This window comes from Parambassis ranga, chromosome 2 (genome assembly GCF_900634625.1).
Source record: "Parambassis ranga chromosome 2, fParRan2.1, whole genome shotgun sequence".
In the NCBI taxonomy this organism is placed as follows: domain Eukaryota; kingdom Metazoa; phylum Chordata; class Actinopteri; family Ambassidae; genus Parambassis; species Parambassis ranga.
Genome location: NC_041023.1, coordinates 24,283,259 through 24,300,553, shown reverse-complemented (window position 1 = coordinate 24,300,553; position 17,295 = coordinate 24,283,259). Strand labels below are relative to the sequence as shown.

The following is a 17,295-nucleotide window of genomic DNA, read 5'->3' as shown; positions in this document are numbered from 1 at the left end:
CCACCTGTTTTTCATCTTGAGGACCAGTTTTAAATACTTGTATCAGGACCCATTTGTCTTGTGCAGACATTTTGCAGACCTTCATGGCTGCCAGTCAGATTTAGGATCCAGGTCCAGTAATGTTGAAAGAGCAGCCATATGACATGCCAGTGCAGTGTAGCCAGCTGTCTGTCAGAGTTTCTATTTAAACACTGCGGTTAAATGGGTGATGTAAAGGCTTTCTGCTGCATACGTTGAGTTATGAGATATACACAGGATTTGTTCCAACACCAGCTTTCGTCAGATTGAGGGTTTTGTCTGTTGTTTGCTGGATGTTTGCTATAATCAGCTATGATTACACACATTTCAATAAGCTGCCTGATTTCAGCATGCGCCTGTGTAAGCACACAATGAGCTTCTTAAGTTGTTGCTGATTTCATCTGCAATTACACATGTGGTCTGCTCTGCTAAGTTGAGATAATCAGCTGTGATCTCTTTGCCTTTGAGTGTAAATTATCTCACACTCGCAACTTGTTAATGTTGCAGTGGGTTTTTTGTGTGTGTGTGCTTTTAAATAACCGTACCATTCTTCTCAGTTCATACTCCTGGTAAAATATTATATTTTGACTAACGTGACGTGACGTGTTTCCTCTTCTGTTTGCCTCCGTGTGGGTTTACTTGCCCTGCAGTCTCCACCAGAGCAATGTGAAGTTTTAAAAAGTGTGGTTGAGGTGTGTGCTAACCTCATTAATTCAACTCTCTCTTGCTTAATTAATCTTTGTCTGCTGCTGAAGTAATTACAGCTATCTGGCTGTCTGAGTGTCTACACACTCCTGACACCACCTTCCCCTCTCGGTTGCAGCAGCAGCAGCAGCCGGATCAGGGTTTCCTTTCTGCAGACTCTCAGATGTCTGTCATGCTGTTGGCACTAATTCACTGTGGCATGACTGAGAGTGAAAAAGGGGCGAGGCTTTGTCCTTCGTCTTCTTCACTGCCTCAGGAGATTAAAAAAAAATTCTGCTGCTGCACTGCTGTTTAAAAATATTTACAAAGCACCTTTATTTGGATTTATATGTAGTGAATTTAATTGTGAGTCAGAGCAAGACATCACAGCATCTCCTTTAAAAAGCATTTTAAAATGTAAAGTTCAGGGGCTTTCGAGGCTAATTAGCATGCTTTGGTGGCAGTAACTGTTCAGAAGTGTAGGCTAATGTGAGCCTGATATTTAAACCTCTCTACTTTCCCAGTGAGAGGTCTGCAGTCGCACGTGGACTCCCAGGAGATTTACAAAGGTTCTGTTTCAAAAGAACTAAGCTCCCCTCCGGCTTTCCGTCTGCTGTCTAAGACTTTCATTTTGTTTTCTTTCTCCCTCTCTGTTCTCTCTCTTTGCTCTTCCTTTTTCTTTCTCTCTCATGTTTTGCTATATTTCAAGCTAGTGGCTGTGCAAATGTGCATGCAGATTTTCAGGCTAGCCGGCCAAATGCAACCACAGACATGCACGCTCCTGATCAGGAGAGGGATTGTGATTAAAAATACACTCACATACATGCTGGGAGGAAGGTATTAGGAACATCTGAGTGTCAGTTCATAGGGCGGGGGCATATGAATGTAAAGGTGTAATGCTTACAAATGACTGGAAATGGACTCTTGTGCCTTACATACGTTCAGTCAGCCACATTTATTCTTTATTTTTGTTATAGTCAGTAGGAAGTCTACACCTGTATTCGTTATTTGAACTGTCTTCAGGACTCTGAACAATAATTCTGCAGTTGTTTACTGTTTTGTTACGTTTACCAATGTTATCAAGTATTGGAGGAGGGCAGTCTGTCAGTAAAAACCTCACATATATGTCTGTTTTTATTTACTCTGAACCCCAATAGAATCATGATCTTATTAAATGATAAATTGCTTAGTTTAACAAGAGATCCAGCTTTAGATGTGTGTCTGTGAGAGTGTGTTGACTCTGGTACCAGTGATTGTGGTTCCTGCCAACAATAACAGCAACACACTGATTACAAGCATCTCTCAGATGCCAGCCCTCATACACAACTCAACACACACACACACACACACACACACACTGACCGTTAGACCTCCGACATCCCCTGAGTACTGGGTCACAACTGTGTCATTCCCCTGTGTGTTTTGACCCTGTTTTGCTGGTACACCCCATGTAGATGTGTGTCTGTCTGTATGTATGTGTGTGTGTGTGTTTCAGTTTTTACTGACCTTGGCCAAACATTAGTTCCTGTTCCTGTCAGCTGTTGGCTCAGCTGCGCGCCACCTTTATTGCTTCCCCCTTCGAGCCAGAGGGCTTGGAGCCAGTACTCGTTCCATGTTGGGCTGCGTCCCATTTCTCTGTAGCTGCTTCACCTTCTCTTTTACCCATCTGCCCAGATGGTTTGGAGTGAATTTACATTTTCACAGATGAAGCTGTTTCACAATAAATAGATTAATAATATTAATATTAATGTCCAAAAATGCACATGCAAGGTATTAGAGTTAGTCAGAAAGAGTGTGGTGGAGATTAAAGTGGAACAAGGCCCAGGAAGAGCAGATGCTGCGGTCACCCGTGCCTCACCTCCTCCTGTTGCTCACCCAGCCAGACCAGCAGCGCCCACACTGACACACCACAGGGAAAAGGGGGAAGAGGGGGAGATTTACCTCTTCTTCATCCATCCTGCAGGGATTAATGAATAAAAGGTGTGTGTCTGTTAACGCTTCAAAAACATTCATCTTAAGTTAATGTTGCTGTAGCTGAAGCGTGTGTTATAAGAACATAGTGTGAATGTGTTGCTCTGCAGGTGCATTTAACTGTAACCTACACTCTGGATTGTGAGAATCTGTTGTGTTTATTCATGTAAGGTGTTGTTTTTTGTCTCTATTTAGTTCGATCGCTGCAATCAACCCTAACCCGCAGAGCTAGGGTTAGGTTCTCGGCCGTCGTGAGGCTTAGAGCCTCAAGTGAGGCGTTTCCGTAATGGTCTCAGTGAGCCCAATATAATAAACTTTGAACCACAACTCTGTGACCTTCCTAACTCTAACCCTACCCCTAAAGGAGATTCACACACCTGAGTTTCCAACGTAATTAGACAGGCAGGCAGGGTCGTTACCATGGTGACAGGCTGACACAAGAAGCATACAAAGCAGCCATATTTGTAGCCTTTGTCAGACTTTAAGCAATATATCTGTCATATTGATCATCCTTCAGCTGTATACTACTTTTCCACATTCAAATCACACAGCCTGTGCTTCTTATAATGTTATGGTATTATTCCAGCCTCAGACCTTTCATATGGTTTATTCACAGGCTATTCTTTAAGGTTAGTGCCTTCATACTGCTCTTGTCTTTAGCTGTTTCTTTTTCATGTCTTTCTAATATTCAAACATTTTCTACTTTTCAAAATAAGAGCTTCATCTTTTTAAATTCTTATCTGTGTTTCAGCAAATTAAATTCAGATTGCAGATTCTCCAGCAATTCAGAGCAATCCTTCACATCAGCATTCAAAGCAATGCTTCAGCTGCAGCAATCAAACTTGCATTTTCTTCAGGAAATGCTTTTCTAGTTTCTCATTATTCTTATTAGGGTTGGGTGAAACATGAGGTACTTTAAGTAAAGGTTTTTTGCCTGTTTTGCAAGCAGGAGACAAATGCTAAGTAGTGATTGCTAAATTCTGTATTAGTGTATTAGTATAGGCATAGATGTATAACTTTGAAAGATGCATCTGTGAGGTCACCTATATGTTTCACTGCGAGAGGTTCACAGCATCTGAATCCACCTAAATCTGATTGATCTGATTACCATATTTTCCGGAAGTCACACTTTTTTTCATCCTTTGGCTGGGTATGCAACTTGTACTCAGGTGCAACTTATTTATTATATATTAAAATACATAATTAGTTAGCCTTGTGTCCTGATGTCCCATTACAAATATCATGGTAGCTGTTCTGTCCCTCTCCCGACGGTTCTCTTCATCTCCAGCTTGTCCACACTTTGCATTCCGAGCATTGGTGACGCGCATGTTTATGGACCGTGTGCTTGCAGCTGAGCCTCAGACCTCACCTGGCAACAAATAAATTCTATTTTCTGATTGGTCGCTAATTCCAGACAGCTATATGAGCACACAGTAGTCTGCCTTTTACTTATTTAGAGGATGTTTATAGGAATTTCTGTGCGGTAAAGCTAATCCTTTCTCCGCGTGAGAACTTGAAGTTGAAATGCGTGTGTCTCACTCGCAATGCTCAAACTTAAGTTAAGAGGAATTCAAGAGGCAATGTTATGCTAAAAATGTAGTGATTTACACTGGCCAAGCTGGTGCGACTAATATATGTTTTTTTCTTCTTCATTACGCATTTTTTGGCTGGTGTGACTTATACTCCGGAAAATATGGTAATCCAAATAGGCAAAGAGGTGAAGCAGAAATGGAGCTGAGGTAGGAGGGAAATTGCCTACTTAATATGAGATGTCCAGAAAGACCAAAACAGCTTCTTTAACATGTAATTTCTGCTGTAACATTGAGGTCTGTGAGTATTGCTCCCCTAGAGGCTGCTGGGTAAACTGCAGCTTTTAAAATGTCGCCACAGGTTTCATCTCTCAGCCCGTGGAGGTTGTTGCTTGAATAAAGCCCGCGGTGTGCTGTGAGGGTTTGTAGAGCAGGTGTTATGAAAGCAGTGGTGAGTACACCGTTGGGTTCCACTTATCTCAGGTGAAACATTCATTGTCCTGCTCGAGGGCACTTCAGCCAGCCTGTGGATGACGTGTTTACATACACAGGCTGGTTTGCATGGTGAAGCTTACACAATGTTTTTGTGTAACAAAATTACACAATGTTCTTTTGAATCAGACACTCAAACTGTCTTGCTTGACATCTCATTTGTCCAGAATTATGATGATAGGATCATCTAGACCAGCTACTAAATCCTGATTGCACACAACCTCCTCCAAACCTCCACTACACTCAGTACAAATCTGACCAACCACCAAAGTTCAGCAGCAGTAATTTCAAAGCCTCTTAAAGTAGAGTGGAGTGACAGTCAGTATTATCTTAGCAGCATTACTGCATACGCTGCACTGATCAGATTATAAGGCCCCAAAATGTGTGTGTGTTCTTAGGGAGAACTGCACTTTAAATGCTACATAAATCTTTAAATTCTCTATTGTTGTAGTTACATAAGGTGTAAAATGAATGACAGCAGTTATTATTGAGAAAATATCAAAGAATTTTCAGTAAAAAAATTAACGGTGTTTATGAGTATTTATCATTTTGGAATCAAACCTTATATGGTGCATTCTTTGTCTTCCCAGAAAGTCAATGTAGCCAAGCTTCTGTTCATGGTGCCTCTTTTTGGAGTGACTCCACTGACTGTGTGCACACTGCCAGCTGTCTACAGGATGTCTTATGAGTGTAGCAACATACTACACTTCAGACTGCACTGAAACTTTTTGGAGACCCTGACTCTATTGCAGCAGACGTCTCAGTAGAGCTGGTTCTGGTCTCCTGGTGCTGGTGGTGCAGATGAGTCTTATTTATGTAGGTTACAGCCTTGAGAGGGCTGCTGTCTGAGACTACAGATTTTTCTCTCTCTTCCTCAATTATCACATATGGGTGGCTTCTAAGTTTAAAATACTGAATTACAGTATTTTGAGTGTTTTATCCAGAGCTTTGTGAAGTTTCTGTACCATAAAACCTCCTTTAATTTATTAGTAAAAATATTTGTTAACAGTGACTATATAAATGAGAAAAGCGTTCAGCAAGTTGAACAGAAAGTCACAGTATAAAGCGTAATTACTTTCTCGGCCACAGGGGGAGCCAAAAGTTGCACACTGTGGCATAAAGAGAAAAAAAGACAACTGAGGCAACAAGAACGATCAGGGAACCAAATAAATGAGTCACTTTATAGAATGATTACAAAAAGCAGCTTCTGGTCTTCATCACAGACACATTTGAGTTTGACCAGCAAACAAACTGAGTCATTTTAACTCGGTTATGTAAGGAAACCATAACATATTTACTTGTGCCAGCGCGCTCGCACCGTTTAGCATTAAACATCGGTTGTCCCAAGCAATTAGTGCTGCTGCTGCTGAGCTCAGATGAAGGCAGACAGATCTGGAGCAGAATGACTGGAGCAGGCTGATGAGCTGTGTGGGCTTGTAGTCTGTCTAGCCTCAGGACGCTTCTTTGTCTGTGCTTTTACTAAAAAAAACACTTGTTCACTGATTTGTAGCATCCTTAAAAACAGAAACATGCACACAGTGACTTCATACTCAAGGTTTTCTTTGAGGCTAGAGGATAGGACCAAAGTCAGCGATGGTTTTTCACTCGGTTAATGACTCTTGTCATGAAATGTAACCGTTTATGACAACAGATGGCTTAATTTGACTCAATAGCTTTGTTCTGTTAATTCAAGCAAGCTTGCACAAGTAAGACGCTCTTTTAATAGAACATCTTTATGTGTCAGTGAGCCTGAAAATGGAGCAGCATAAAAGGGCTGCTTAAGAAGTTAGTAGAGCTAGTAACAGCAGAGATTTTTTAGTCATCAATTATTTTATCTCAAGGGCCCCTGTTTTAGAGTGTTTTTAAAGGAAAACAATAGCAAACAGCACGTCCTCATGAAAAAATGCCACATTTGGTCAATAATACATCTATTAAAAAACAGGGTAAGGAGTTAAGTAAAGATTATAATTTGCATTCATAACATTAAACACATTGTGCAAGCAAAACTGTCCAGTTCAGATTTTCATTCAGGGCTCTATAGGGTCTAAAGATCCTCACTACACATTCGGGCAGCACTATAAAGGGGGCTGTATGGTGAGTAGGAGGAGATTGCGGACAGCTATAGAGATGTTTGAGAATACCTATGTTCTGCTTTTGAAGACTGAAATGTCCACCTCATGTTATGTTTTCCTGGTGAGGACGTGCTGGTTTTTAAACCTGGGGCCTGCTTTCTCGTATATTTTGGGTGTAAATGATTAATAGGAACAAAAATGTATAGTTCATTGAGCCACGTTAGCATGTTGCTGTCCCTCAAAAGTAGTTGGTGAAAAGCATTATTTGTATCTCTAATCTTTTAGATAATAAAAGATGATGCTTTCTGTGTCTCATTGTGGATTAATGTCCTCATGCTAAGCTAAGCTATGCGCCTCCAGGCTTCAGCCTTGTACACAAAGGATACATTTATACAACTGTCTGTCCACACTGGCCATTAAGAGACCTCTTTTTAATGGACTTTCAAAGGGTTTTAATGTATTCCAAAGATTACCTAAAGCTTCTGGATACTTGGATCAAAGATGTTCCTTGATTGAGGCCAAACGATGAGTGGTTACAAATCTTTTCTAGACCAGCGTAAGTCTTTGCTCTTCTTTCAACATTAACACCTCATCTCCTGCTATTCTTAATTCGTTGTTGCATAAAATATACATTTGTGATCTCTGCTTAGTTGATTCTTGTGTACTGGGAAGGTGACATAAGCAGCTTTGTGTGATGGCTTGGCGTCACAGCTGTCATGCCAGTTGACTGCTGAGAGATGACGTTTCACGAGCCCGCCACATCGTATCGGCTTTAAGGTGTTTTGGGAGCAGACGTCAAACTCAGAAGACGCCGGCCAGGACGTCAGTGAGAGCCTGTCAGCTCTTATCGCAGTCATGCCAGTTGTAGTTCTCATGTTCTCTGGGGTGGATCTCCCACATGCTTTAACACCACCTACGTCACATGAAAGATTGTCGCTCTGGATCCAGCTGCACAAGAACGTAGCAAACTGTCGTTATGTAAAATACGTCCTTTGAGCCTTTTGCAGTGCTGTCAAATCTCATTTTGCAGCAGCACTTTTGCTGATCCCCTGCCTATTCGGTTCTCTAAGCAGATTCCAGCAAACAAACACTGATTTAAATTCTCTTTGATGCTGGCTTTCTGTTACAAAAATATTGAAAGTCTGAAGACATTTTCACCAACACTGACCTCAGGCCATGTTCCAGCTCTGCTCTGACCGGCTCTCATTGGTCAGCCTTAAATGCTGGTTGTTAATATGTAAACCTCCAGAACCACAGTGCAGCTTCCTCTAAAACTGGAAATGGATACAGTTGTATCATGAATATTATTACAATACCCTTTGTTTTCACTCGTTAACGTCACTCTTTTTTGCACAGGCTAACGTTGTTAATCGTGGTTGGATTTGCCATTAAAAAAAATAACTGGATGAGTCCTAGAGTGTCCCATTTGCAAGGCCTGAAATATGGACCTCACGTTACTGAGGACAGGCTGTGAAATGTAATGTTGGTGGTGTTTTCCTGGCGGCATTTTACTGTGTTTGCTTGGTGGACACTGCAGGATTGGGTTGTCCACCTTGTGCCTTTGTCCACTGTGACAAGCTCTCTCACTATGTCTGATTTTATCAGGTTGTTTGCACACTGCTCAGCGGTGTGTGTGTGTTTTCCTTTTGTCCAAGTCTTTTTGCAGTGGCAGTTCCTTGTCGGTCTCAATGTTGGTCTCGCTCAGTACATTATGATAATGTGAGTGCTGCTGCGCCACATCTGCCAGGTGCAGAGAAGGTGTTTTTTTGTTCAGCCAGTCGTTAAGTAAATGCAGCAAATTGTCTTTATGTAAAACAGTGTTTCCTCAATGCAGACCCTAATCCTGTTTCTTGGCCCTGCTTGTGTATTAGAGGCACATAAGAGTGGAGCTGGGTGTGTTCATGACATAAACAGAGCAGCTCTGAATGTAAATGTGAATCTTATTCACTAGTCTGCGGCTCTCTGGTTAATGCTGTCCATGCTGAATGAATGCCAGATATAATTATGAATGTTACACGAGCAGTTTTTCTATACTCGTCTCATTTATTTGGTGGCCACGGGCAGTACACACCATCTGTAACTTTGGCCCCGTCCCACAGTCTGACAGTGAGACAAAGCGCCCGCTCTTCCTGTTTTACTCGGTACAAATCGACAAAATTGGAGTCTGTTAACAAACAAAACTATCTTGCTATTATGACTCATTGTGTTCCTGCATTTTTCGGTCCTCATTGTTAAGTCCTTTGCCTCCACCTTCCTCTGCAGTAAAAATAAAATGGAGATTTTGAAAGCCTAAATACAGCAGCCACTGCACCATGTCCCTTTCTATAATCGCCCAGAAATAATATCTTGCATTAACTCCCACTCTTCTCCACAGTGGTCTGCTCTTCATAAAACAATAAACTGCTTTGTCAGTTTCGACACAATGCACCAAAATTGCAGATTGGCAGTAAATCTCCTGCAAACCATTGTGCTGCAGCTCGAGTCCCTATTTTCTCCTCCTGTCCCTGGAAACAGCCCTGTGGATGCTTCTGCCGGCTGCAGATTGTAACTGTCCAACCTGCAGATTGCGAGTCCCCTTTTTATATTCTGTGGTTTATAGCTCATGACAAATGCTTGTTCAGCTTTTCTGAGGCTCCCAGTAAATGTCAATCCATTGCAGTTTAACAGACATTCAACAACAGGCGCTCATCCCTGCTTCCACACATCAGATTTTTTTTCCCATTCAGCCCTTAGATGACAGCAGAGATGTAAATCTTGCAACAAGACAAAGCATGTTGGTGTGGAGAGGTTATACTTTTATATATTTAAGAAACCAAAACATTGTAGATACTAATTGACCTTTTCTGGACATCTAGGATTTTTAAGTTTAGCTGCAACCTGTAATTACACAACTGTCAATATTAGGTTTGAAGGTCAGCAAGACAATATGCATGTGTCTTTGTGCAGTCATTGAAAAATGACAAAACACCCAGACTATTCACCTGATGAATAGGAAGCTCAGTGGTCTCCATTTTGACAGTAATGGCTACACTATTTGGAGGGCTAAGCAGTTTTTTTAAATGAAGTCAGTCAAATCTTTTATGTGTTTTAAGTGGCGCATTTGCATGTGAGAAGCAAAGTCTGTGCTTCGCTTGAATTTATTGATATTAAGTTACATCATAGACTGCTGTGCAGTGACTGTTGACTCTTGAAAGACAGTGAAATGCTCGTTACTGTTTGCTCTAAGTGCTCATTGTGTGAGTGTAAGCACGGGTGAACAGAGTGCATTAAAATGTGTCTCCAGATAGCAGCTCATGTGTTTAGTTACAGGAATGCAGTGTACAGCTTATATGCAGTGCACAATAACAGTAAAGCTCCTGAAGAAGCAACAAAGTCCAGGTCTTGCTGGTAAAGTGACAGCATCAACCACCAGTCAGGACCACTGCGTTTGGCCCAACATGGTGGATAATTTGTGTGGGTTTTTTTACAAATGACTAACATGGTGGATTTGCGCAAGATAAAGATCACAGATGAGCTCTGCAGATAGATTAGTGTGTAAATGTATTGTTGCTTTATGCCACAAATGTATCAATCAACCCTCATATCTTCTGACCCCTTGACCCCTAAGCCCACTTATTGATAGAGGCCTCCACTGTTTTAGTACTTTAGAAACATGTTTTCATGATTTGTGCTGTAAAGTTGGACATTTTTACACAAATGTGGACTGACTCACATTTTGAGTCAGCCCCCCAGAGGCCGTGGAGGGAAATGCACTGTTTAACAGTTGCTGCTTAAAACGTGTGCGGCAGCAGATCCAAGAAACACACTGATTCAAGTTACTTACCTCCGACACTGTAGGTTTGTTTTCACAGTTCTGCCTGTCAGGTCCAGGCAGGCCATGTGATGAGAACAGCCAGAGGGGCTCCAGCTCCCAAACCCTGCCAACCTCTCCATGTTTGTTTAATGGAAGCTTTTATCGCTGCGCTTTGCTTGTTTTTTAGGCTTCTGTTTTTAATGAGTGATTAAATGTTTATATGTGAGCTTTCATCAGAGGTTTAAATCTTTAATAATACAGTCCTACATTTGAGTGGTCACCATGGAAACAGTTTGAAAGTGTTGTAAAAGTGAGGTCTGATAATTGAGCTGCCATCAGATCAGTTCTAAGTTTTGTTAATGGAAAAACATCATTAGTGAGTTTTGTTCTAAAATACTTTGTAAATACTAACAGTACTTTTTTATGGCTTCTAACCAGTGTCACTACAGTGCTAGATGCTAAGCTAAACTGAGATAAAGGAATGACAGGAAGCTGCTCCAGCACATGCATCACTAATGATTTCTACATGAATGCCCTGAGACCTCAGTAACTCGCACAGCCTGTAGGTGTGAATCACAAAGTTTTAATGTGAGGGAACTTCCCCAAGGCAAAAAAAAGAAAAAAAAACTTGTTTCAGTGGAGGAGGATCTGTGATCAATATCCTACTGATTTATTGAACAAGGTAGAAGACAGAAAACCATCCAAAAACCGCTCCTATCTGTGAGGATTTATCTGCAAGGTTCTCCTCGGTTCAGCAGGGACTCCTCAGGAATCAATACAAGGAACAGCTTCAGTGATGATGATATAAATGTATGTTTTATTTATGTTTGACTTCAATCTCGTCTCCGACTCTGTTTCAGGTGCAGAAGCAGCTCGACAGCCTGGCACCAGATCCAACATGTGGTATGTAGGTCTTCACTGCGTTACATACACTGCTGTGTGTGAGGTCAGGTTAATAATATACAGGTGAATCAAACAATGACAACTTCATGAATATGGTTGTACAAGTCATATTTTATTTCATGTGCTTTACAAGGATATAAATAATGGCCAAAATTACAAAAATCAGTGTGCTGGAAGCCCAAGCCTATGTACATTAGTTGGTCAGCAGTGATGTCACCAAATAATTCATGTTAGTTTTCACCCAAAATACAATCTCTACAACCTACCACTGTTTTTAAGTCCGACTTTTATTTTGGTACCTTGTTTCCAGTGCCATTTACTGCAAATCCTTTTATTCTTAGATCCTTTTTAACTTACATTACATTTATGAACAATGAGTTGGCAAAATATCTATGTACATTTTATAATTGGATAATGTCTCATCCAAATATTACAGTAATACTGCGTTTAAAATAGTACATCTGCTAGATAAGAGTAGAGCCCCATGAGAAATGATGGAGGGTTGACCTGACCTAAGAGTTAGTGAGCCACCTGCAACATTAACTCCCCACATACAAGTGATAATCATCAAGTAGATTTATTTTTTATTTTAAAGGATTGCCATCATTCTCAGGCCCAAGGTTTTCATCTCAGCATATCATAGAAAAATAATGTAACATTAAGACAACAGTAGACAAGAATTGCACAAGAATAATCATAACCATCATGGTAATATAATACTCTCATATTAAACATTAAAATGTCGGGCAATACGAATAGAATACTTCTTTTTTTTTAACGTTAGATGCTGTTTTGTTCACATAGTTTCATCATCCTGTTGCATCTTGAGCGTGTTGCAGCTAGACCAATCACATTTACACGCTTGTGCATATATCTCTGTATTATTTTTCTGACATTAAAATAAAAATAAAAAGACCAGAAGAGCCAGCCAGACATCCTGGAACCCATGCCAACACTGACACATGCCCAATGGTGCCTATCTATAGTGAGCCCATTGTCTGTTACCCCGACAGATGCCCTGTAACCATACTCACAGTCTCCATGGAGATGCTGACCTCCCAAAAAGTTCAAAGGTCACGCTTCCCAGTTGGACGCATAAAAAGGATCCTGCAGTAGTTGCAGAAAGTTGAGACTGCTTTCAAATAAGTGTACATTCAGATCAGACAGTCGTCTGTCAAGATGCAGTCCTGTTAATGTGTGTGTGTGTGTTGGTCCATGTGATGTTTACCATGTCAAGCATCATGTGGGTGGATGATGTTAAAATTTTGTAGTCAACCTTAAACACTGAAGTAGCATCCATGTTTGTAGTCCTTTTGAAAAGTGAGCAAGAGGGTCCTTTGAAGTCCATTTTGCATTGTATGTGTGACAAGGTCCATGTTTAGGGCTGGCTACATTCTTTGCATTCCACAGTAATAGACATGAGCGTCCGGCATTGCCCTGCAAATGAGATGACATCACTTATCGAGAGAGCCCTCACACCCCGCCTCTCCACTGGCCCCCCTGCTCAGCAAAATGGCCACCATGCGTGTCACAAGCCACATGCTAAACCCTATAAGTAAAAGATTTTTTTACCTCCCCCAAATAAAATAAAGTTTACGGGCAGAAAAAAAGATCCACGCGATTAAAGTAACTCTACACATACGTGTGTTGAAAAAAAGGGTGCTAGAAAAGCAAAAAAATATCTTCCTGTGTCACAGGTCACGTTCAAAATATAAAGAAATTCACATTTGTTTCTCCAAAAAATAATCTGATATTAAGGATCAAAAAGTTGAAATACATTCTAGTAGCCTGCTGGATGAACCAGTTTGAGTCAAGAGTAAGACTGCGCTACATCACCTCTCCTCTTTGACTAAAAATGTTTACAAAGTCTGAACTTTCCTCCAGTTGTCACGTTCAGACAACATCCCTCCTCATTGTCAGCTTCCAGACAGCTAAAACACTGTTATGGCTCTTAGCAGTATTCTGGTCTCATATCTCAGGGGCAGTCCGAAAAACGGGGCTTAAATGAAGAGGAAAAGCGAGGGATGGAGGCAATCAAAGGAAAAAAAAGGAGGAGAGAGACGAAGCTGATTGGTTGCACCCATCAACAGGAAGGAAAAATAAAAAACAAGAAGCTGGACACAGAACAACCTAACGGTTGGCTGCTGACTGACCGACAAACAGGAAGTGGAAAAATGGAGCTGACCATTCCCCCTACAGGTGGAGACAGAGAAGTGCACCACAGCCCTGGGTTCAAAGGTCATGCGCCAGCCCTGCAGGCAGGAGCCAAAGAGGGGGAGAGCAGAAACGAAAGAGAGAAGTGGAGACAAGGAGAAAGAAGAGAGAGACAACGCAGCGCCAAATGTCATCATGCAGTGGACAGGTTCAGCTAACGGGGGCGGGGCGAGATGTTTTGTTTATTATATTTCAGCCGGTGAGGTGACGCGCCGGCGTGCGTCGCTCGTAGCCCGACTCCGGGGGCGGGGCCCCGGTACAGGGCAACCTCTGAAAGGCACACACACACACAGGAGTGGACAAGGCGGGTGTATGTTAGAAAATAGTGGTCTCGTACTTGGTGTTGACTCCTCTCTTGGCCTCCTGACCCGGCTCCACAATCCACGGCACGTTGGCATGGCCCTTCTGGTCCATGGACGGCTGCTCCATCTGACACAGAGACAAGATTCAAAGAATTTCAGAAGACCAACAAGGAAGTAAGACAAAGATCAATGCCTTTATATTCTCCATTTTGAAAATGCTGCACTTGATTTTGTATTTTTTCTTTCTTCCCCTTTGTTCACTGTCAGACCAGACAATGCAAACGGCTGCTTCCTGCCTGTGAAACGTGACTGTAGGAGCAATTTTCAGATGCAATTTCATGCCATTAAAGTCAGTGAAATCAGAGTGATACAGTAGAACCAACGAGATGCAGGTGGAGGATTAGCTGCTTACAGAGAAATGTGATGTGGGGGAAAATATTAACTCTGATGGAGATACAGAACAGAAAACATAGCCAAAAGCTCGTTGTCTTACATGAGAACACAAATAAATTCTATACATTCTTAAAGCATGGTCCTGTGGGATTGAATCACATCCAAATATTTTCAGTAGACGGCGTGAAGTTCTGTGGCTTCAGTGAAACAACTGAAATGCAACAGCAACAATCAGATGGCTGGATGGATCCTCCACCATATTGGTGTCTTTGAAAACTCGAATTCTGAATTCTTCTGAATGTATCTAGAGGGAGCAATATTGTGAGTGTTGTTGTAGCTAACAGGGTTAATCTCAGCATTCTGCAGTACACTGACCGAGCCATGTTTCTTTTATCTTCCCTCAACACACTGCACCAGTAACAATATAGAAAATAACTATAATATTAATTCACTTCTCTATTTTACCCCCCACCCCACAACACACACACAACACAGGGACAGCCACAACAGGACCTTCTAATCCTGTATTGGGAGTACAGGATTAAGGACAAACACAGCACCATCATGCTTAGTAACAAACATGTCCAGCGGGATCAAATTCATCAACCACACATAAAGCCACTGAAGTTTCACATCTTCAGCGGGTGTTTTTGTGATTTTCTGCAGAAAATAAGCTCAAGTCATGCTGCAGGGACATCTAGCTCTGCAGACCTTCCAACTACAGCAGACTCACTGATCCTGATACGGAGTCAAACATGCTCTTTGCAGGGGGAGTCGATTGCACTTTGCACATTTGAATAATTTCTTGGCACACCCATGTGCACTGTGGCACAGCAGTCTCTTTTTTGATGACCCTTTAAAAAATTCAGCTGCCTTGGGTGCAAGATGAAGATGCAGATGTGCTGAGGAAGAGGCTGGCTCAGAAGAAAAGACACTTCGAACGTGGCAGCTAATTGCTGTTTCTGTTCTGACGTTGTTAGCTAGTAGCAGAAAGCTGTGAATACTGTGGCACGGAGGTTACATTTCTTTTAAAAAAACAACCATGAATATGTTTAAGGATGCAACTTTTGGTTAAGATGGAAAAGAAAGAGGCAAACATACTTCACATGCACAACCGTGTATCTGCCTTGTTTGCATAATTAACCAGTGCTAGTAAACAAAGGCCTGTAACAGTGTCAACTGGGTCACATTAACTGGAGATGAATGTCAACGGTGGCTTTAAGACAGAGATGTGCCAGAAAAGGGGGCAGAAGTGTGACCACCTGGGTGTTTTGATCTTGCAAAAACCAGATGTTCTCCAGGGTAAGGAGGGCTTTAATAGACTTAGTAGGTTATAAGTACCTCTGTAAACAGTTGGCTAATTCTGAAGAGCTTGTTATTGATTCAAATACTTTATTTATAGTTTTATATGCGCTCTCCAAGAGGAGGTAGTGCATCACTATCCCGGGACTGAATTGGTACAGTGAGGCTCATAAAGTCTGACTGAAGCACTAAAGTGGAGGTCTGAATTTAGCTTTATATTAGCTATAAAGAAATATAGTGCTTTGCAAGACTGGCTTAGAGTCCTTTTTAATAGCAGAGCTACAAAATGTTGATATGGAGAGACACAAACACTCAATGCAAACAGAACACAAAGGGATGCAGAGTGAGTCGAATAAAATGGAAGCACTTACAGACGGTGCGCTCTCCTTGACTAAAAGAAAAATCATGTGGAAATAAAGGATAAGAGAAGGAAAAGCGTGGAGGACCTGTGACTGAGCTTTGTGAGGAAGATGGAAGAGTCGAGGGGGAGGAAGAGGAGGGTGGAGAGGAGGCCGGTGAGGGGTGTAAATGTGGCCCAGTGACCAGCGGCTGGAAGGGGGCATGATGACCTACAGGGGCAGAGGTCACACAGTACACAGGTCAAAGAGGGGCCTGTCACGGCAACACCCAGACACAACACAGCGACACGGCAAAACCACAGGCGACGACAGCGCAGCTGCACGGTAACACCACTCCAAAACCAAAGCAAAAACCATGGCAACAACACGGCAGCAAAGCCATCACCCCGGCAATAGCGTGGGACAGCAGCACTGCTGTAACACGGCAAAACTGAAGCTGGAGAAGTTACACCACATTTATATAGCAACTCCTGCATAGCAACAGCACCCCCACCAATGTGAATATGGCATATTGTACTCTGTACACATCACTTATCACTGTGTTTTTGAAACCACAGTTTCTGTGCAGTGACTTCCAGGCCACCTAAAAGTGAATCTGCTGCTTAGAAACAAGCTATTTTCACACTGCTGGCAGCCTTTTATTCCACTCATGTTAGGACACAGAACTGTGAGTCAGTGTTACATGTTTAGGGTCATGTATTCCAGTTCCACTCCAAAGCTACACTGGGATTACACTGGCATGCTGAGTCGCATCAGACACGTTCGCCCTCATAAGGGCAAGATAAGTGGATGTTAAAGGAGATTTACAAGTGGATGTGTTAACAGAACAAACACAACACAGTACAAACCACAATGAGAAGCTGTTGTTTGTGTGTAGACAAAAAAAGCACCCATAGTTTAACACACAGCAAAGGGACTTGAAAGGTGCTGCAGGATGAGATTATGGCTGGAGGGTGGCAGGAATATTAAGTGGATCCTGCAGTATCTTTGCCCTACTGCACACCACAAGCCATTAACTACACCACACAGACACACACACAAACGCAGGGAGGGGGAAAAAGCAATTAATGGTTAATGTAATGGTTGCCGACTCAGCAGATTGCATGTACACATGCCATCGTCCATCATCTCTGCAGGCATAGCACCACACACAGATACTGCTCTCCTTTTCTATCCTTTCCTTCTCTCATGGCGTCTTTCCTCACCGTCTCACTCTAACTTTAGAAAGTGAGACCATTCCTCTGAAGCCACCGTTCTCCTCCA

General features: G+C 42.0%; 1 protein-coding gene across 6 annotated transcripts in view; it reads right to left on the bottom strand.

Annotated features, from left to right (window-relative positions):
* Positions 1-11,520: 11,520 nt before the first annotated feature.
* The window catches only part of anks1b (ankyrin repeat and sterile alpha motif domain containing 1B), a 169,154-nt gene continuing 163,379 nt past the window's right edge, over positions 11,521-17,295 (bottom strand). For 2 of the 6 annotated variants that reach the window (XM_028422400.1, XM_028422395.1), the window contains exons 18-19: positions 14,014-14,105; positions 11,530-12,899 (exon numbers count right to left, since the gene is read on the bottom strand). In XM_028422400.1, coding sequence (XP_028278201.1) covers positions 12,851-12,899; positions 14,014-14,105 — 141 coding nt within the window. In that variant the 3' untranslated portion in view covers positions 11,530-12,850. Of the gene's footprint in view, positions 12,900-14,013; positions 14,106-16,119; positions 16,243-17,295 lie in introns of all 6 variants that reach the window. The other 4 variants (XM_028422409.1, XM_028422381.1, XM_028422373.1 and 1 more) reach the window with 4 other exon arrangements.